This window comes from Nerophis lumbriciformis, linkage group LG32 (assembly GCF_033978685.3).
Source record: "Nerophis lumbriciformis linkage group LG32, RoL_Nlum_v2.1, whole genome shotgun sequence".
Classification (NCBI taxonomy): Eukaryota; Metazoa; Chordata; class Actinopteri; order Syngnathiformes; family Syngnathidae; genus Nerophis; species Nerophis lumbriciformis.
In genome coordinates, this window is record NC_084579.2 from 5,693,166 (window position 1) to 5,715,430 (window position 22,265).

The 22,265-nt window shown below is 42.6% G+C and overlaps 2 protein-coding genes across 3 annotated transcripts in view; one reads left to right on the top strand and one right to left on the bottom strand.

Annotated features, from left to right (window-relative positions):
- Positions 1 to 2,908: 2,908 nt before the first annotated feature.
- stc1l (stanniocalcin 1, like) lies at positions 2,909 to 6,370 on the top strand. The gene is made up of 5 exons (XM_061926676.1): positions 2,909 to 3,026; positions 3,167 to 3,309; positions 5,721 to 5,828; positions 5,907 to 6,010; positions 6,076 to 6,370. Exons 1-5 carry the CDS (start codon positions 2,909 to 2,911, stop codon positions 6,368 to 6,370), a joined length of 768 nt encoding a protein of 255 aa, XP_061782660.1.
- fgfr1b (fibroblast growth factor receptor 1b) overlaps positions 5,368 to 22,265 on the bottom strand; it is a 40,903-nt gene continuing 24,005 nt past the window's right edge. For both annotated transcript variants that reach the window (XM_061927327.2, XM_061927328.2), the window contains exons 13-17: positions 19,453 to 19,575; positions 19,313 to 19,383; positions 15,785 to 15,922; positions 10,468 to 10,573; positions 5,368 to 6,678 (exon numbers count right to left, since the gene is read on the bottom strand). In XM_061927327.2, the coding sequence (XP_061783311.1) occupies positions 6,610 to 6,678; positions 10,468 to 10,573; positions 15,785 to 15,922; positions 19,313 to 19,383; positions 19,453 to 19,575 (507 nt within the window). In that variant the 3' untranslated portion in view covers positions 5,368 to 6,609. The remainder of the gene's footprint in view (positions 6,679 to 10,467; positions 10,574 to 15,784; positions 15,923 to 19,312; positions 19,384 to 19,452; positions 19,576 to 22,265) is intronic.

Below are 22,265 nucleotides of genomic sequence, written 5' to 3' on the forward strand. Positions count from 1 at the left end.
AGCTCAAAGTAAAGCCGCTGCTCCTCCACATCGAGAGGAGCCAGATGAGGTGGTTCGGGCATCTGGTCAGGATGCCACCCGAACGCCTCCCTAGGAAGGTGTTTCGGGCACGTCCGACGGGGAAGACCCAGGACACGCTGGGAAGACTATCTCTCCCGGCTGGCCTGGGAACGCCTCGGGATCCCCCGGGAGGAGCTGGACGAAGTGGCTGGGGAGAGGAAAGTCTGGGCTTCCCTGCTTAAGCTGCTGCCCCCGCGACCCGACCTCGGATAAGCGGAAGAAGATGGATGGATGGATGGAATTGAAATATTGTCGATGTGGCCCTCCAGCAGTGCTCGGGGTTGCTCATGCGGCCCCCGGTCAAAATTAATTGCCCACCCCTGTCATGGAGTGATGTGACAGGTGGTGACAGTACACCTACTTTGAGACAAGAGCTATAGTGATGCATGCTTGGTTATGCTTTAAAGTCATATCCAACACTTTTTATTGTCAACTGAGTTTAGTTTTTTAATGATTTCTGCTGGTGGTGTGCCTCCGGAGTTTTTCAACGCAAAAAATGTGCTTTGGCCTAAAAAGGTTGAAAAACATTGTATTAGTTTACTAGTGTAAATGTTATAGTTAGGGCCCGCATGGCCCATTGCATAAGGACTCCCACAGGGAGTCCTTATGCAATGGGACATAAGGACCTATTGAATTTGTAAGGTTTTATCATTCTTTATTCTTCCGCCACCACTTTAAACTGTAATTTGACCCACTTAACATGCTTCAAAACTCACCATATTTGACCCACACATCAGGACCTGCGAAAATTGCCTTTTTAAGAAAAAACCGAACCACAAAACTCAAAATTGCGCTCTAGCGCCCCCTACGAAAAAAAAAAAAACTAGACTGCCTGTAACTCCCACTAGGAAGGTCGGAGAGACATGAAACAAAAACCTTTATGTAGGTGTGACTTAGACCTACATTTCATAATAGTATATTCTCGGGCAAAAATCAACAGGAAGTTGGCAATTCCCCCTTCAAGACAAAAAAGTACTAAAAACAGTAACTTTTGCCTCTTTGAGCTGTATTTTGACCCCCTTAACATGCTTCAAAACTCACCAAACTGAACGCACACATCAGGACTGGCAAACATTGCGATCTAAAAAAAAAAACCTAACCCCAAATCTCAAAATTGTGCTCTAGCGCAATTTTTTAATGAAACGCACAAAAAACTGCTCCTCGGATGAAAAAACTGACAAAACTGCCTGTAACTCTCCCTGGGAAGGTCGGAGAGACATGAAACAAAAACCTCTATGTAGGTCTCACTTAGACATACATTTCATAAATTGACAACCCCCAGCAAAAATCAACAGGAAGTTTGCTATTCCCCCTTCAAAACAGATCTTTTTTTAAAACCGGTCACCTTCCTTCAAAAACAAACTCCTCTGAGCGCGTTTGTCGTTTCGCCTTCAAACTAACACAGGAGACATTGAACCCTTGTGATTACAACAACAGAAGCGCTTTTTTTATAACTGCTCCGGTTTTGATTTTATGAGCCTTCAAACAACCGCTGCGCTGATGATGCTGCGCTGCTGTTTTTGTAAGATGGCTGCTTACAAGCAGGATGCACCAGCGTGCCCACACAATGCAGACTAGGTAGGTACACTAGACAAAAGTATTGGGACACTTAAGCCGAAAAATGGACAAAAGTATTGGGACACTTGGGACTACAACTTCACAAAAGTATTGGGACACTTACGACTACAAGTAGACAACAGTATTGGGAAACTTATTACTACCACTGGACAAAAGTATTGGGACACTTACACTGGTCAAAAGTATTGGGACACTTGTGGCTAAAACTTGCCTAAAGTATTGGGACACTTGTGGCTTAAACTTGACAAAAGTATTGGGACACTTAGGACAACCACTGGAAAAAAGTATTAGGACACCTACACTGGACAAAACTATTGGGACACTTAGGACTACAACTGGACCAAAGTATTGGGACACATAGGACTACCACTGGCCAAAAGTATTGGGATGCTTACACTGGACAAAAGTATTGGGACACTTAGGACTACAACTGGACAAAAATATTGGGACACATAGGACTACCACTGGACAAAAGTATTGGTACACTTACACTGGCCAAAAGTATTGGGACACTTAGGACTACAACTTGACAAAAGTATTGGGACACTTAGGACTACAACTGGACAAAAGTATTGGGACTCTTAGGACTACCACTGGACAAAAGTATTGGGACACTTACACTGGCCAAAAGTATTGGGACACTTAGGACTACAACTTGACAAAAGTATTGGGACACTTAGGACTACAACTGGGCAAAAGTATTGGGACACTTAGGACTGTCACTGGACAAAAGTATTGGGACACTTACACTGGCCAAAAGTATTGGGACACTTAGGACAACAACTTGACAAAAGTATTGGGACACTTAGGACTACAACTGAACAAAATTATTGGGACACTTAGGACTACCACTGGACAAAAGTATTGGGACACCTACACTGGCCAAAAGTATTGACACTTGGGACTAAAACTTGACAAAAGTATTGGGACACTTAGGACTAGCACCTGCCAAAAACGCGGGCCCGAACAACGCTGCTTGCAGCTTTAATTTATAATTGAGGTCTGTGTTGGTGTTGAGTGAGCACGTGGTTCTGCTCTAGTACACACACACACACACACACACACACACACACACACACACACACGGACGTGAGCAGAATCCCAACGACGTGGAAGTTCCCAATCTCCCCTCACGAACATTCTTCCGTCCCGTAACGTCGGCAATTACCCGCCAGCGCTGCGCTGTGATTGGTGGAGGGCCAGCGGACCCCCCCTATAAAGACTGGGCGTACATCAAGACCACCTCATCGCAACCATCCTCCTCATGAAGATGTCAGCCTCCTACGCCGCGCCGCTGCTGGTCCTGGTGCTCGCCTCGGCCTCTTGCTTCGACCTCTTACCCGAGGAGGCCGCCCCCCGCAGGGCCCGCTTCTCCTCCAACAGCCCGGGTGAGAACACTTAATATTACTTCATCTCGTTTCTATTTTTCACTGAATCTGACATGAAGGTCCATGGAGGTTTTGGGTGTACTTGTACTTTTAAACTAAAAAAAACGTGCGTTTTGGTGTTTTTTGCGGCGCTGACGCAGCCGACGTGGCGCGATGCCTGAATGGCGCCGTGGCGGTGGGCTGCGGCTTCTTCTCCTGTCTGGAAAACTCCACGTGCGACACGGACGGGATGCACGAGATCTGCGAGCTCTTCCTCCACACGGCGGCGACGTTCAACACGGAGGTGGGCGTGTCTTTGAGCGTATAGATTGCGCACGTTTCTTGTTTCTGGCATGTGATTTGAACTTAATAGGGTCTTTTACATTTTTTTTAAAGTTTTTGTGTGATTATAATTGTGATGAAAAATAACTAATTCAATTAAAGCTGCAAGCAGCGTTGGTCGGGCCCGCGTATTTGGCAGGTGCTAGTCCTAAGTGTCCCAATACTTTTGTCCAGTTTTAGTCCCAAGTGTCCCAATACTTTTGGCAAGTTTTCGGCCTAAGTGTCCCAATACTTTTGTCTACTTTTAGTCCTAAGTGTCCCAATACTTTTGTCAAGTTGTAGTCCCAAGTGTCCCAATACTTTTGTCCAGTTTTCGGCCTAAGTGTCCCAATACTTTTGTCCTGTTTTCGGCCTAAGTGTCCCAATACTTTTGTCTACTTTTAGTCCTAAGTGTCCCAATACTTTTGTCAAGTTGTAGTCCCAAGTGTCCCAATACTTTTGTCCAGTTTTCGGCCTAAGTGTCCCAATACTTTTGTCCAGTTTTCGGCCTAAGTGTCCCAATACTTTTGTCTACTTTTAGTCCTAAGTGTCCCAATACTTTTGTCAAGTTGTAGTCCCAAGTGTCCCAATACTTTTGTCCAGTTTTCGGCCTAAGTGTCCCAATACTTTTGTCCAGTTTTCGGCCTAAGTGTCCCAATACTTTTGTCCAGTTTTCGGCCTAAGTGTCCCAATACTTTTGTCTACTTTTAGTCCTAAGTGTCCCAATACTTTTGTCAAGTTGTAGTCCCAAGTGTCCCAATACTTTTGTCCAGTTTTCGGCCTAAGTGTCCCAATACTTTTGTCAAGTTGTAGTCCCAAGTGTCCCAATACTTTTGTCCAGTTTTTGGCCTAAGTGTCCCAATACTTTTGTCCAGTTTTCGGCCTAAGTGTCCCAATACTTTTGTCTACTTTTAGTCCGAAGTGTCCCAATACTTTTGTCTAGTGTACCTACCTTGTCTGCATTGTGTGGGCACGTTGGTGCTTCCTGCTTTTAAGCAGCCATCTTGAGAAAACAGCACCGCAGCAGCATCAGCGCAGCAGCAGCAGCGCAGCGGTTCTTTGAAGGCTCATAAAATCAAAACCGGAGCAGTTAGAAGAATTCTTTCGATAACTTTTATTTGGAAGGGTTCAATCTCTCTCCTGTGTTAGTTTGAAGCTGAAACGACAAACGCGCTCAGAGGAGATAATGTTTGAAGAGAAGTGACCGCTTTATAAAAACAATTTTGTTTTGAAGGGGAAATTGCAAACTTCCTGTTGATTTTTGCTGAGAGTTGTCAATCTATGAAATGTAGGTCTAAGTCAGACCTACATAGAGGTTTTTGTTTCATGTCTCTCCGACCTTCCCAGTGGGAGTTACAGGCAGTTTTGTCATTTTTTTCTTCCGAGGAGCAGTTTTGTCAGCGTTTTATTCAAAAATTGCGCTAGTAGGTTTTTTTATTAGATCGCAATTTTTGCCAGTCCTGATGTGTGCGTTCAGTTTGGTGAGTTTTGAAGCATGTTAAGGGGGTCAAAATACAGCTCAAAAAGGCAAAAGTGACTGTTTTTAGTACTTTTTTGTCTTGAAGGTCGAATTGCCAACCTCCTGTTGATTTTTGCCCTAGAATATACTATTATGAAATCTAGGTCTAAGTCACACCTACATAAAGGTTTTTGTTTCATGTCTCTCCGACCTTCCTAGTGGGAGTTACAGGCAGTCCAGTTTTTTTTTTTTTTGTAGGGGGCGCTAGAGCGCAATTTTGAGTTTTGAGGTTTGGTGCGGTGGGCACGGTGGTGACCCTGGATGTGCGTCGGGCCCTTCTCGCGGATCACCTCAGCTACGGCTCCCGGTGGGGCCCTCTCGGGGGAAGGGGCCTCGGTCCTGGACCCCGGCGAGGCGTCCCTTCTCCGCTCCGTAAAAGTGTCCATCTCTTTTTTTTTTCTTCTTCTGTTGTGGCATATGCTGCAGGTGCCTGCTCGTTTTTCGTATGTGGGTAACAACATTTAACTATGTATATATATTTCCCAATTGGTTTAACTGCCACCCGCCTGAATCTATTTAAAATCTAATTTTTTTTTATTTCAACCGCCCGACCCGACCCGCGGATAAAATCTTTTTTTTTTTTATTTCATCCGCCCGATCCGCGGATAATCCGCGGACTCCGCGGTTGTGCCCGCAAACCGCGCATCTCTAATAGCTTCCATTTTTAAGTTAATCATTTTTAAAGGAAAACGGTAGTTGTTACCACTGGATTATCAAAAACCGTACTCATTACGGGAAAAGCGTAGTTGTTGGCAGGTATGGCGAAGAGACGGATCACGATTTTACCACACATTGTAGGTCGGAAAAATATTTGTTTATTTTTTCATCGAGATAAAAAAAAGAGGGATTAGATGTCAAACTGTGTATGTTTGCAGGGTAAAACTTTCGTCAAGAAGAGTCTGCAGTGCATCGCTCAGGGAATCGGCAACAAGGTTTTCCAAACCATCCGCCGATGCAACATCTTCCAGAGGATGATCGCTGAGGTCAGCGGAAGGGACACGTTTAGGCTCCGCCCTCAAACCCCGCCCCCCCCCTGACTGACTTGTGTTTGCGTGCCTCAGGTGGAGGAGGAGTGCTTCAGCAGCCTGGACATCTGCACGGTCGCTCGCACCAACCCGGACGCCTTCGGGGAGGTGGTGCAGGTGCCCGCCCACTTCCCAAACAGGTAAGGACACGCCCCCAAGTCAATGAAGACTACTCTTATTGACCCGCGACCCCTGCTGTGTCCAGGTACTACAGCACGCTGCTTCAGACGCTGCAGGCGTGCGACGAGCAGACGGTGGGGGCGGTGCGAGGTGGCCTGCTGGCCCGTTTGGGGCCCGACATGGAGACCTTCCTCCAGCTGGTCCAGAACAAAGAGTGCGACGCCGGCCAGGCCGCCGCCGCCTTCAGCAACCCGGCCAGCTGGAGGAACGTCCCCGTCTTCAACGTCCAGCCCGGCTTTCACGGTCGCGACCCCACCCACCTCTTTGCCAAGAAGCGCTCGCTGCAGGGCCAGGAGGCGGGGCCAAGCGGCCACCAGTAGAAGAAGGAATCCAGATATTTATTTTCTCGAGGACGCCTTCGTGCCGGACACGGAGCGTCTTTTTAGAGCCTTTATGTGACCTCATTTGCATAAATTAAAAGTTTGAAGCATCAAGCGTGTTTTCTGTTCCCTGTCAATCAAACTCTCACCAACAAGACAGAAAGCCTTTGATTGACACGTCTCTCCCTCGTATTGACACTTATTTACAACATTGCCATTATAGACAACACAGATGGCGTCTACGTGGCCTGGGTCCAGTGGGAGGAGCCAAGCAGAGGGTTGTGGCTGAGGGACAAGTCCAGATAGTCCTGAAGGAGGAGTTGAACGTTAGCTATTTGATCACGCGTGATGCTAACGTAAACAAACCTTGAGACATGCTGGTGATAGCACAGTTAGCTTAGCATCAGTAATGCTAGCAGTGTTAGTAGCATTAGCAACATTAGCAGTGCTAGGAGCTAGCAATATTAGCCCAACATAAGCAATGCTAGCAATATTAGCAGTAGCAATGTGCAGATCGATACTGAAAGATTGATATCGCCGATACCAGATCTTTCTGCTCTAGTTTTGATTCCCCAATCAAAATATCGATACTTTTGATTTATCTGGGATCATGTGAACCATTAACAGGAACACAGTGTGAAAAAGCAATTAAATGAGGCAACGTGTTAATGTTGAATGCTTTTATTTACGAACTATTTGGGAAAAAAAGATATACAAATAATTAAAAACTTGTTGAAAAATAAACAAGCGATTCAATTATAAATAAAGATTTCTACACATAGAAGTAATCATCAACTTAAAGTGCCCTCTTTGGGGATTGTAATAGAGATCTATCTGGATTCATCAACTTAATTCTAAACATTTCTTCACAAAAAAAAGAAATCTTTAACATCAATATTTATGGAACATGTCCACAAAAAATCTCGCTGAATATTGCATTGTTGCATTGTAATGAATGGAATAGCCTACTTGATTTGATTTTTTGAATTGTTGCTATTTTTAGAATATTTAAAAAAAATCTCACGTACCCCTTGGCATACCTTCAAGTACCCCCAGGGGTACGCGTACCCCCATTTGAGAACCACTGCATTAAAATATATCCGATAGTATTTACAGTACGCAAAGTATGTGAAAATAGCGTCTAAAACAGGCTTGGGCAATTATTTTGACTAGGGGGCCAAATTTAGAGAAAAAAATGTGTCTGGGGGCTGGTATATCTATTTTTAGGAAAACTAATACAAAACCTCACAATAAAGTCTGATTGAATGCTAAAAATGTTATGACAGACCGCCTTAAAAACGGAAAGGATTTTTTTTTCTATGAACAATAAAACTCTGAATATTGAGAACATATGAACGTCACACCCCCTCTCAATCGATATATTTTACAATCAAACCAAATGCAACAAAAATTCAACAAACACGACGAAATATGAACGTGAAGGGTAAAAAAACAAAAAACATCTACAATCTGATATATTTGATGTATCACTAAGCTTTAGAACTTTCTTGTAAAAATCTCCTTCCGCGTCTGTCCCTGACACCCGCATTTCAGGCTCTGGAAAAACTCTGTGGAAACGCTCCCCACCCACACTGCTTGGTGCCTCGTCTGACCTGCTGTGACGTAGATTACCATAGTAACTAGTAGGGTTGTACGGTATACGGGTATTAGTATAATACCGCGATACTAATGAATCATATTCGGTACCATACCGCCGCTGAAAAGTACCGGTCCATCACACCCTAAGATTTTTTGTTAAAATAAAGCCAATAATGCAATTTTTCTGGTCCTCTTTATTTAAAAAAATATCGAAAAGTACTGAAAAGTATCGAAATAATATTGGTATCAGGACAACACTAGTCACTAAGATATCATGCAAAAGTGCAGATTCTAAGCATTGAAATACTTAGTATAGTTGAAGACTTACGGTCATTAGAAAACATCACTGCACACCATAATGGCAGCTACACTTTACAGCTTAAAGATCGAAAAAAAATATTTGGGAATGTCCGGCGGGCCAGATGCATATCTTTAGAATATGTCTATGAACAAAAAGACACTAGTTGCAGCAACTTTATTTTAACCCTCGTGAGGATTTACGATTGAATCTTCATCTAAACGGAATTATGTGAGCATCCTGTCGGTTGATATCCCAGCGGGAGTGGAAATATTAAAGTGTTTGTTTTATTATAGTTTATTATGTTAGTTTGTATGTTTAGCTGCGGATGCTAATTTCACAATAAAAGCTACATCCAATCCCACCCAAGTCCAGCTTGGTATAAGTGGCCTATTAAGTATGGCCACAGTTGTAAAAAAAAAACCAAAAAAACATTTTGTTCATAGTTTTAGAACCTTCCCTATTTAAGTCAGTTTGAAAAAATATCGACCTTTATCCAGGAACACAGTGTGAAAAAGCAATTAAATGAGGCAACGTGTTAATGTTGAATGCTTTTATTTACAACATGTTCAGTATTTTCACGTTAACATCTGCATGTTACTTTTTTTCTAGTAGTAGTTTCTTATTAATTCATTTATTTTAACGCTTTTTTTATGTTACTTTGCTATTTGGGGTTATTGGACCCTAATTAGAATAAAAACTAAGAATCATCTTTTGATATGATGTACTTAGTCCATAAGTACACAAATGTGTACTTCATGTTTAGTGACATACTAATTCTTATTTTTACACTTTTTTTTTCCAAATTCCATTGTATGTTTTACTCTTCTGACACCACCAGATGGCAGTATAAGTGTCCACATAAGCGGCCATAAGACCCCAAATCAGTAGTGTACACAATGTTGGAAATAAGAGCTAAAAGGTGCTGTCCACGCATGTGGCCACTAAGGCCTTTAGAGGTAGTATTAACATATATTTTTTTCTTTCATAATATTGTTTTGTACTTTTATTTATTTCATTCTAGAGATTTACCCAATCTTTTTAGTCACTCTTTCTTTATCAAAAAAACGACTGGCAACAAATCTAGCATTTACTTCTGGTGTTATTGTAGACTGTACTCGTCTTTACAGCCATGTGATTTGAACTTATTGAAAAAGACTGAAAATAAGCCGGGGGTCTGGTGGGGGAACAAGGGGGTCAAACCCACCCCTGAAGCTCCTGGTTTTTCAGCAATCGAACATGCAAAAATTAGCAACAACAAAAAAGGCACCATAAATATGTTTTAGTGGTTAAAGAATTTTTTTTATGTTACTGTCAGAATAATTGTATCTAAGTTATCACAAAACGTTCTGTTTCCATGAGTTCCCGGCGAGGAGACAAAAGCTGTCTTTGATCTTACCAAGCAAAAGGCTTGGAAAACTCCACTGTGTACGATGGGAAGCGACATGAAGGTGTCGGTTTCTTTGCTATATTGTGATCCACAGGAAGATCTTGTCTTGACCCGAGATCTACAAAGCGGAGAGGAAGCAGGACCTGACGCAAGCTCCAGGCATCTTTGAACTGTTTTGCGACTGAGTGCAACAGCTTTTTATGACCCCATCTCCCTTTAGAAACAGCTGTTGCTATGTAATCAGGGAAAGTCCAAATAAAAGAGGAGGCATGCAACCATTTCGTCAGACCGTGGTGGAAGACTGTACAAGAGTACAGCCCAGACGTTTCTCCTCATGAGCCAAATTGAATCCTGTCTCTGTTTAAATCCTTGCTTCTTGTCTGTTTAATAGATGTCATCGGGGTTTGAACCTGACAATTACTTATTTCCTTTTGTCATGGTTTGAAACACCATTTTGTACTTTGTAATATTTTGTCCTGGTTTTTTTTGGTTGTATTAGCTTGGCTGTATCGTTATTCACCCCTATGCCTCAATATACTTCAAAGTTCAAAATAAATAAATAATAATAATAAATACATTACTAATACATGAATGATAACAATAATAAATACTGTATGATAAACAATATATTATAAATAAGCACGAATTTTACTCCGTATTGTATCGGAAAGAAAATCTGTGGTATCGCACATCCCTAATTAGCAGTGTTAGCAAGACCAGCCTTGTGACAACATTAGCAAGGTTAGCGGTATTAATGATGCTAGCTGGTCTTCTAGAAGAATGAATGTGATGGCGCCTCCTAGGGGTTACCTGATTAGCTACCAGAGCTAGCGTTCTGTCCAGATCTTCCACCAGTCTCTGGAAAGTTGGCCGACAGGACGGGACGGCGTGCCAGCAGTCTCGCATCAGGACGTAGCTGCCAAAGATGTACGTGTCATGTTTTAGTGTCGTGATGCTTGTTGGAATAATTGTTTGTAAGTTATCACAAAAGAAACGTTGTATTATGAATGCTGTCTTTCGAGGCCTGTAGAGGAAGAAGGCTCGTAAAACTCCACTGTGATTTCAACACGGACAGATGGCAGGATCTGCTCAACTTCCAGAGGAACTCTCTTTGAAGTGTTAAACGAACTCTCTTTGAAGTCAACGCTATTTACGACCCGCTGCCCTTTTGAAGCAACTGTGGTCAGGAGACGGGAGGGGTTATCCATTGTCCTCCAACACCTGCCCCAGCTGGATCCAGGAAGAGCCCAAGGCCGAGAAATCCACTTCTTGGTCTTCAAAGCGACCAAAAACAATGACTGTTTTACATACTCCCCATTCCTGCTGAGACATGTGTTGGTGCGTGAACATTGAATATTGTAATAAAAAGGAGACGAAAACCTTCTTCGTCAGAGCGTGGTGCAGCACTGTACAGAGAGTGCAGTGGCCATGTCTCTCCTCAATATTGAGTCCAAATTGAATTCTGTCTCTGTTTGATTCCTTGCCTTTTGTCTTGTTTAATAGATGTCCTCAGTGTTTGAACGTGACAATGCTCAATGGTGGAAAGAAGGCAACTGCACTCTTCTTCTTTCACCTTTCACTTCTACACTTCTAAAAAGGTGTGGAGGTTCCGTAATCAATGTCAGTTGGGTGCATCTACTGGCAAAATAACTTGTCAGTAGGCACTCTTCCAGTGGAATGAGACAATGTTTGGGGGAAAAGATGCCAGACGTGGAATGAGACAATGTTTTGGGGAGAGATGCCAAATGTGGAATGAGACAATGTTTGGGGGAAAGATGCCAGACGTGGAATGAGACAATGTTTTGGGGAGAGATGCCAAATGTGGAATGAGACAATGTTTGGGAGAAAGATGCCAGACGTGGAATGAGACAATGTTTTGGGGAGAGATGCCAAATGTGGAATGAGACAATGTGTGGGGGGAAAGATGCCAGACTTGGAATGAGACAATGTTTTGGGGAGAGATGCCAAATGTGGAATGAGACAATGTTTGGGGGAAAGATGCCAGACGTGGAATGAGACAATGTTTTGGGGAGAGATGCCAAATGTGGAATGAGACAATGTTTGGGGGAAAGATGCCAGACGTGGAATGAGACAATGTTTTGGGGAGAGATGCCAAATGTGGAATGAGACAATGTTTGGGGGAAAGATGCCAGACGTGGAATGAGACAATGTTTTGGGGAGAGATGCCAAATGTGGAATGAGACAATGTTTGGGGGAAAGATGCCAGAAGTGGAATGAGACAAAGTTTTGGGGAGAGATGCCAAATGTGGAATGAGACAATGTTTGGGGGAAAGATGCCAGACGTGGAATGAGACAATGTTTTGGGGAGAGATGCCAAATGTGGAATGAGACAATGTTTGGGGGAAAGATGCCAGACGTGGAATGAGACAATGTTTGGGGGAAAGATGCCAGACGTGGAATGAGACAATGTTTTGGGGAGAGATGCCAAATGTGGAATGAGACAATGTTTGGGGGAAAGATGCCAGACGTGGAATGAGACAAAGTTTTGGGGAGAGATGCCAAATGTGGAATGAGACAATGTTTGGGGGAAAGATGCCAGACGTGGAATGAGACAATGTTTTGGGGAGAGATGCCAAATGTGGAATGAGACAATGTTTGGGGGAAAGATGCCAGACGTGGAATGAGACAATGTTTGGGGGAAAGATGCCAGACGTGGAATGAGACAATGTTTTGGGGAGAGATGCCAAATGTGGAATGAGACAATGTTTGGGGGAAAGATGCCAGACGTGGAATGAGACAATGTTTGGTGGGAAGATGCAAACAGCTCAATTTTTGTGTCATCTGACATCACATGGACAAAGATAAGACCTTCTGGAGGAAAGTTCTGTGGTCAGATGAAACAAAAATGGAGCTGTTTGGCCACAATACCCAGCAATATGTTTGTTTTGCAAATAATCATTAATTTGATGTTTTGCAAATAATCATTAATTTGATGCCAGCAACACGTGACACAGAAGTTGGGAAAGGTGGCAATAAATACTGATAAAGTTGAGGAATGCTCATCAAACACTTATTTGGAACATCCCACAGGTGTGCAGGCTAATTGGGAACAGGTGGGTGCCATGATTGGGTATAAAAACAGCTTCCCAAAAAATGCTCAGTCTTTCACAAGAAAGGATGGGGCGAGGTACACCCCTTTGTTCACAACTGCGTGAGCAAATAGTCAAACAGTTTAAGAACAACATTTCTCAAAGTGCAATTGCAAGAAATTTAGGGATTTCACCATCTACGGTCCATAATATCATCAAAGGGTTCAGAGAATCTGGAGATATCACTCCACGTAAGCGGCATGGCCTGGAAACCAACATTGAATGACCGTGACCTTCGATCCCTCAGACGGCACTGCATCAAAAATCGACATCAATCTCTAAAGGATATCACCACATGGGCTCAGGAACACTTCAGAAAACCACTGTCACTAAATACAGTTGGTCGCTACATCTGTAAGTGCAAGTTAAAGCTCTACTATGCAAAGCGAAAGCCATTTATCAACAAGCCGGCTTCTCTGGGCCCGATATCATCTAAGATGGACTCATGCAAAGTGGAAAAGTGTTCTGTGGTCTGACGAGTCCACATTTCAAATTGCCATCTAAGCAGCAAGACAATGCCAAGCCACATTCAGCACGTGTTACAACAGCGTGGCTTCATAAAAAAAGAGTGCGGGTACTTTCTTGGTCCGCCTGCAGTCCAGACCTGTCTCCCATCGAAAATGTGTGGCGCATTATGAAGCGTAAAATACGACCACAGAGACCCTATTGAACGACTGAAGCTCTACATAAAACAAGAATGGGAAAGAATTCCACTTTCAAAGCTTCAACAATTAGTTTCCTCAGTTCCCAATCGTTTATCGAGTGTTGTTAAAAGAAAAGGTGATGTAACACAGTGGTGAACATGCCCTTTCCCAACTACTTTGGCACGTGTTGCAGCCATGAAATTCTAAGTTAATTATTATTTGCAAAAAAAAAAAAAGTTTATGAGTTTGATCATCAAATATGTTGTCTTTGTAGTGCATTCAACTGAATATGGGTTGAAAAGGATTTGCAAATCATTGTATTCCGTTTATATTTACATCTAACACAATTTCCCAACTCATATGGAAGCGGGGTTTGTATATATATATATATATATATATATATATATATATACTATATATATACTGTATGCATAGTCACCTCTGACCTGTAAGTGTATTTTTACCCTGTGTTTCAATGTAATCTATTGCCACATTTCTCTTAACAGTAAACCTTGCTTGCCTCATCATCAGCAGCTGTTAGACTGTTGTAGTGAATCACATCGGAGCCATCATACATGAATCATACCTCGAATGGACGTGTGGAAGTAAACAATGTGATAAAGAACATTTTACAACAATCAATCTAGGGATCTAGATATCTGGTCAGGACACTGTGCTTGTAGGCTGAAATTGTCGGTCGTACTTGACGGCTGCAACCACTTCATGGCTTCACAATAGATATGGCGTACAAAGCTAGACGTTGAGTAATCGCTCGACATACATCGCGGACAATAACTTTGCCAGTCCAAATGCATTCGCTGTTTTCTGTAGTACTCCCTCGTCCACGGGAGCCCGCATTCTCGTTGTCTCCCCTTCGACAAATGAAGTTTTCCGCTAAGTAGAATCACAGCTGACCTGGACATTGGAAAGTCCTCTTGCCGTTCCGCCAGCACAACACACGCGTTGACAAACATATCCCACCAGGCTGCTGTTTTTTCAGGCCTTATCCAAAACCGTCGCTCAACATTGCCATGTTGCCGTCTGAGATGTGTTGTATCCCAAATAGCTGCAATCGCCCGTTTCCTTCTCTTAAGGTATTCATGTGTGATCATACTTGCCAACCTTGAAACCTCCGATTTCGGGGTGGGGGCGTGGTTAAGAGGGCAGGAGTATATTTACAGCTAGAATTCACCAAGTCAAGTATTTCATATATATATATATATATATATATATATATATATATATATATATATATATATATATATATATGTATGTGTGGGGAAAAAATCACAAGACTATTTCATCTATATATATATATATATATATATATATATATATATATATATATATATATACAGTATATATGTAAGATATACTTGACTTTCAGTGAATTCTAGCTATATATATATATATATATATATATATATATATATATATATATATATATATATATATATATATATATATATATATATAAGAGAAATACTTGAATTTCAGTGTTCATTTATTTACACATATACACACACATAACACTCATCTACTCATTGTTGAGTTAAGGGTTGAATTGTCCATCCTTGTTCTATTTCTCTGTCACTATTTTTCTAACCATGCTGAACACCCTCTCTGATGATGCATTCTGCTTCGTCTCCTTGTCGTGTGCGCAGTTGTGCACTGCACTCTCTAAAAGCCCTAGATGTTATTGTCACATATGCATGTACAGTAGATGGCAGTATTGTCCTGTTTAAGAGTGTCACAACATTGCTGTTTGCGGCAGACGAACTGCTTTACGGTAGACGAAAACGTGACTGCTGTTGTTGTGTGTTGTTGCCGCGCTGGGAGGACGTTAATGAAACTGCCTAACAATAAACCCACATAAGAAACCAAGAACTCGCCCTCCATCATTCTACAGTTACAACGTGAATGGGCAGGCACGCTGTTTATATTGTGGGAAAGCGGACGTGAAAACAGGCTGTCGACGCGTCACTCAGGTCCGCTTGAATTTCGGGAGATTTTCAGGAGAAAATTTGTCGTCACTTCCTTTCGGAACTCAGTTTGTAAACGATCGATGAGTCCATACAAAGGTAAGAGCCGGAGATTCAAGAAATACACGGCGCACTTACCCTTGTAAAAAATTATCCAAGGAGGGGGACCTTGAACGGTTTAGTGTGGCTGACACAGGGCTTAGGCTAATTATTCGTTTAAGGAGTTATCCGGCTTAAGGTAGACAGACAGAATTCAAGAAACATTTCAGTCTTCAGTTACTCATTTGAGCATCACCAAGACCTGGAAGACTATCAATCTACACAAACGATTTAGTGTGGTGTTTTCTGCTTTTAGATCTGCGTGTGTGTGTGTGTGTGTGTATGAACTCACATCTCATGCGTGCACGCCAAAGGCTTTTCCATGCGGTGACCTTCCTTCAGGAGCTTGAAGAGGGTCTCAACAGGAACGCCGGGATAAGGAGAACCTCCCAGTGTGAAAATCTCCCAAAGCAGGACACCGTAAGACCACCTGCGCCAGACGAGACCACTTTAACACTGGAATGTCCACGACAGTGAAAAAACAACACCCACTTAAAAACAGAAGAACACCACATCCACTACAGCAGACAAAAGAAAAACCACATTCACTATACAAAGACCACGTCCACTATATTGGACAAAAAAAGACCATGTCTATCATAGAAAGACCCCGCCGACTATAGCGGATATGGAAAGTCACATCCACTACACGAAGACCAGGTCTACTACAAAGGACAGAAAGACCATCTCTATTATAAGAAGACCACATCCACTACAGAAGACATGAAAAGACCATGTCTTTTATAAGACCAGGTCCACTATACTGTATTGAACATAAACAGACCACGTCCACTACAGAAGACATGAAAAGACCATGTCTCTTATAAGACCAGGTCCACTATACTATATTGAACATAAACAGACCACGTCCACTACAGAAGACATGAAAAGACCATGTCTCTTATAAGACCAGGTCCACTATACTGTATTGAACATAGAGAGACCACGTCCACGAGAGTGGACAATGAAATACCATTTATCTAATAGGAAGACCACGTCCACTACAGAAGACATGAAAAGACCATGTCTCTTATAAGACCAGGTCCACTATACTGTATTGAACATAAAAAGAACACGTCCACTAGAGTGGACAATGAAATACCATTTATCCTATAGGAAGACCAAGTCCACTACAGAAGACATGAAAAGACCATGTCTCTTATAAGACCAGGTCCACTATACTGTATTGGACATAGAAAGACCACGTCCACCAGAGTGGACATTGAAATACCATTTACCTTATAAGAAGACCACGTCCACTACAGAAGACATGAAAAGACCATGTCTCTTATAAGACCAGGTCCACTATACTGTATTGAACATAGAGAGACCACGTCCACGAGAGTGGACAATGAAATACCATTTATCTAATAGGAAGACCACGTCCACTACAGAAGACATGAAAAGACCATGTCTCTTATAAGACCAGGTCCACTATACTGTATTGAACATAAAAAGAACACGTCCACTAGAGTGGACAATGAAATACCATTTATCCTATAGGAAGACCAAGTCCACTACAGAAGACATGAAAAGACCATGTCTCTTATAAGACCAGGTCCACTATACTGTATTGGACATAGAAAGACCACGTCCACCAGAGTGGACATTGAAATACCATTTACCTTATAAGAAGACCACGTCCACTACAGAAGACATGAAAAGACCATGTCTCTTATAAGACCAGGTCCACTATACTGTATAGAACATAAACAGACCACGTCCACTACAGAAGACATGAAAAGACCATGTCTCTTATAAGACCAGGTCCACTATACCATATTGAACATAGAGAGACCACGTCCACGAGAGTGGACATTGAAATACCATTTACCTTATAGGAAGACCAAGTCCACTACAGAAGACATGAAAAGACCATGTCTCTTATAAGACCAGGTCCACTATACTATATTGAACATAGAAAGACCACGTCCACTAGAGTGGACAATGAAATACCATTTATCTTATAAGAAGACCACGTCCACTACAGAAGACATGAAAAGACCATGTCTCTTATAAGACCAGGTCCACTACACTATATTGAACATAGGCAGACCACGTCCACTAGATTGGACAATGAAATACCATTTATCTTATAAGAAGACCACGTCCACTACAGAAGACATGAAAAGACCATGTCTCTTATAAGACCAGGTCCACTATACTGTATTGAACATAGAAAGACCACGTCCACCAGAGTGGACATTGAAATACCATTTACCTTATAGGAAGACCCAGTCCACTACAGAAGACATGAAAAGACCATGTCTCTTATAAGACCAGGTCCACTACACTATATTGAACATAGGCAGACCACGTCCACTAGATTGGACAATGAAATACCATTTACCTTATAGGAAGACCACGTCCACTACAGAAGACATGAAAAGACCATGTCTCTTATAAGACCAGGTCCACTATACTATATTGAACATAGGCAGGCCACGTCCACTACAGAAGACATGAAAAGACCATGTCTCTTATAAGACCAGGTCCACTATACCATATTGAACATAGAGAGACCACGTCCACCAGAGTGGACATTGAAATACCATTTACCTTATAGGAAGACCAAGTCCACTACAGAAGACATGAAAAGACCATGTCTCTTATAAGACCAGGTCCACTATACTATATTGAACATAGAAAGACCACGTCCACTAGAGTGGACAATGAAATACCATTTATCTTATAAGAAGACCACGTCCACTACAGAAGACATGAAAAGACCATGTCTCTTATAAGACCAGGTCCACTATACTGTATTGAACATAGAAAGACCACGTCCACCAGAGTGGACATTGAAATACCATTTACCTTATAGGAAGACCCAGTCCACTACAGAAGACATGAAAAGACCATGTCTCTTATAAGACCAGGTCCACTACACTATATTGAACATAGGCAGACCACGTCCACTAGATTGGACAATGAAATACCATTTACCTTATAGGAAGACCACGTCCACTACAGAAGACATGAAAAGACCATGTCTCTTATAAGACCAGGTCCACTATACTATATTGAACATAGGCAGACCACGTCCACTAGAGTGGACAATGAAATACCATTTATCTTACAAGAAGACCACGTCCACTACAGAAGACATGAAAAGACCATGTCTCTTATAAGACCAGGTCCACTATACTGTATTGAACATAGAAAGACCACGTCCACCAGAGTGGACATTGAAATACCATTTACCTTATAGGAAGACCAAGTCCACTACAGAAGACATGAAAAGACCATGTCTCTTATAAGACCAGGTCCACTATACCATATTGAACATAGAGAGACCACGTCCACGAGAGTGGACAATGAAATACCATTTATCTTATAAGAAGACCACGTCCACTACAGAAGACATGAAAAGACCATGTCTCTTATAAGACCAGGTCCACTATACTATATTGAACAAAGAAAGACCACGTCCACTAGAGTGGACAATGAAATACCCTTTATCCTATAGGAAGACCACGTCCACTGTAAGAAGACCACTTCTACAATAGTAGCCGTGGAAACCACATTACCTATGTAAAGACCACGGTGGACATGGTCTTTTGGTGGACATGAAACGCCACACCCACTATAAGACCATGTCCACTAGAGTGGACAATGAAATACCCTTTATCCTATAGGAAGACCACGTCCACTGTAAGAAGACCACTTCTACAATAGTAGCCGTGGAAACCACATTACCTATGCAAAGACCACGGTGGACATGGTCTTTTGGTGGACATGAAACGCCACACCCACTATAAGACCATGTCCACTAGAGGGCGTTACTCCTGCAGGTTAGCATGGTAAGGCGCAGACTCACACGTCACTTTGGTGCGTGTAGACGCGGTCAAACAGCGCTTCGGGTGCGGTCCACTTGACGGGCAACAGACCCTGAGGAACAGAAAGACAACTTTACTGGACCATTTCACTGGCGGAAGGTTCTGGACCGTTTCATCTCACGTTGGTGGTCTTCTTGTAGTAGTCCACGTGGTGCACGTCTCTGGCCAGGCCAAAGTCGGCGATCTTCATCACGTTGTCGTGGGTGACCAGCACGTTGCGGGCCGCCAGATCTCGGTGGACGCACTGAGTGAGACGAGTGTTTGAAGGATTGGCCAGAGGGGGGCGCTCACTTGTCATTAAGCCCAGAGTCTTGTATAAAGAGAGTGTGGCCAACTAAACAACAGGCGCCATGTTTGCTACCAAGGACCTGTGCGGCTGTGCATGCAATTTGTGTCGTTTTGATTAGAGATGTCCGATAATGGCTTTTTTTGCCGATATTCCGATATTCCGATATTGTCCAACTCTTAATTACCGATATCAACCGATACCGATATATACAGTCGTGGAATTAACACATTATTATGCCTAATTTTGTTGTGATGCCCCGCTGGATGCATTAAACAATGTAACAAGGTTTTCCAAAATAAGAGAACAATTTCAACTCAAGTTATGGAAAAAAATGCCAACATGGCACTGCCATATTTTTTTTTTATTTTTTTTTTAACATGCCTCAAAACAGCAGCTTGGAATTTGGGACATGCTCTCCCTGAGAGCGCATGAGGAGGTTGAGGTAGGCGGGGTTAGGGGGGGCAGGTTGAGATGGGGGGGTGGGGGTGGCGGGGGTGTATATTGTAGCGTCCCGGAAGAGTTAGTGCTGCAAGGGGTTCTGGGTATTTGTTCTGTTGTGTTTATGTTGTGTTACGGTGCGGATGTTCTCCCGAAATGTGTTTGTCATTCTTGTTTGGTGTGGGTTCACAGTGTGGCGCATATTTGTAACAGTGTTAAAGTTGTTTATACGGCCACCCTCAGTGTGACCTGTATGGCTGTTGATCAAGTATGCATTGCATTCACTTGTGAGTGTGTCAAAAGCCGTAGATATTATGTTATTGGGCCGGCACGCAAAGGAAGTGCCTTTAAGGTTTATTGGCGCTCTGTACTTCTCCTTACGTCCGTGTACACAGCCGGCGTTTTAAGAAGTCATAAATTTTACTTTTTGAAACCGATACCAATGATTTCCGATATTCCATTTTATGCAGGGGTCCCCAAACTACGGCCTGCGGGCCGGATCCGGCCCCCCAGCATCCAAATTTTTTTTTTTTTTTTTTTTATTTTTTTTTTTTTAAAATCTTTCCTTTCTAATCCATTTTCTACAGCTTGTTACTCTTGGTGTCTCCTAGCCGCCTGGTAGACGGCTGCGTTGACCCTGGATCTCAGGAAACAGAGTGGACCGACACCAGCAGATGACATGGCACCCCAAACCATCACTGATGGTGGAAACTTTACACTAGACTTCAGGCAACGTGGATCCTGTGCCTCTCCTGTCTTCCTCCAGACTCTGGGACCTCGATTTCCAAAGGAAATGCAAAATTTGCATGGTTGGGTGATGGTTTGGGGTGCCATGTCATCTGCTGGTGTCGGTCCACTCTGTTTCCTGAGATCCAGGGTCAACGCAGCCGTCTACCAGCAAGTTTTAGAGCACTTCATGCTTCCTGCTGCTGACCTGCTCTATGGAGATGGAGATTTCAAGTTCCAACAGGACTTGGCGCCTGCACACAGCGCAAAATCTACCCGTGCCTGGTTTACGGACCATGGTATTTCTGTTCTAAATTGGCCCGCCAACTCCCCTGACCTTAGCCCCATAGAAAATCTGTGGGGTATTGTGAAAAGGAAGATGCAGAATGCCAGACCCAAAAACGCAGAAGAGTTGAAGGCCACTATCAGAGCAACCTGGGCTCTCATAACACCTGAGCAGTGCCAGAAACTCATCGACTCCATGCCACGCCGCATTAACGCAGTAATTGAGGCAAAAGGAGCTCCAACCAAGTATTGAGTATTGTACATGCTCATATTTTTCATTTTCATACTTTTCAGTTGGCCAACATTTCTAAAAATCCCTTTTTTGTATTAGCCTTAAGTAATATTCTAATTTTGTGACACACGGAATTTTGGATTTTCATTTGTTGCCACTTCAAATCATCAAAATGAAATGAAATAAACATTTGAATGCATCAGTCTGTGTGCAATGAATAAATATAACGTACAAGTTACACCTTTTGAATGCAATTACTGAAATAAATCAAGTTTTTCAAAATATTCTAATTTACTGGCTTTTACCTGTATATATATATATTCAACAGCGAAATAAAGGTAAAAAAAAACAACCAGAAAAACCAAACATATTACGCTCATTTTGCCAAAATTTTCATTAGCTTTGGACCAACAATCACAGAGAAATTGTGACTTTTGTTGGATTGTTTTTCCTTCGTTCAAAATTGCGTGGCGGCCGCCTCCAGCTAATTTTGTGCCGCCCCCAGCCAGAGTGATGGAAAGCGCTCAACACAGCGTAAAGCTCCGGCTGTGTTGATTGAGCGATTGATGGCCCTCTGATGCAGCTACGTATTTTAACTGCAGTTGCAGCATTGCGCCACTATAGAGGCGCTATATCTGTCACGGGCTGTCAACATGTGGGCTGCTTCTATGAGTGTCTCAAGCAAAAGTGGCTCCACCATTCAAGCTATGAGCTCATCATTCTCTTATGCAAGCGCTTAGGCCACACATGTCAAACTCAAGGCCCGAGGGCCAGATCTGGCCCGCGACATAATTTTATCTGGCCCGCAAACACCTGGAAATGATATGCCCCTTCCTGCCTTATAAATATAGCATGTTTTGTACACTGTGGAGGTGATTCAATGCCCAGTAGAGCACAAGTGTGTTTCTGTATAGCATTTCTCCCGCAATTGTCGTGTGGTGACATATGACGGTATTTTGAGAGG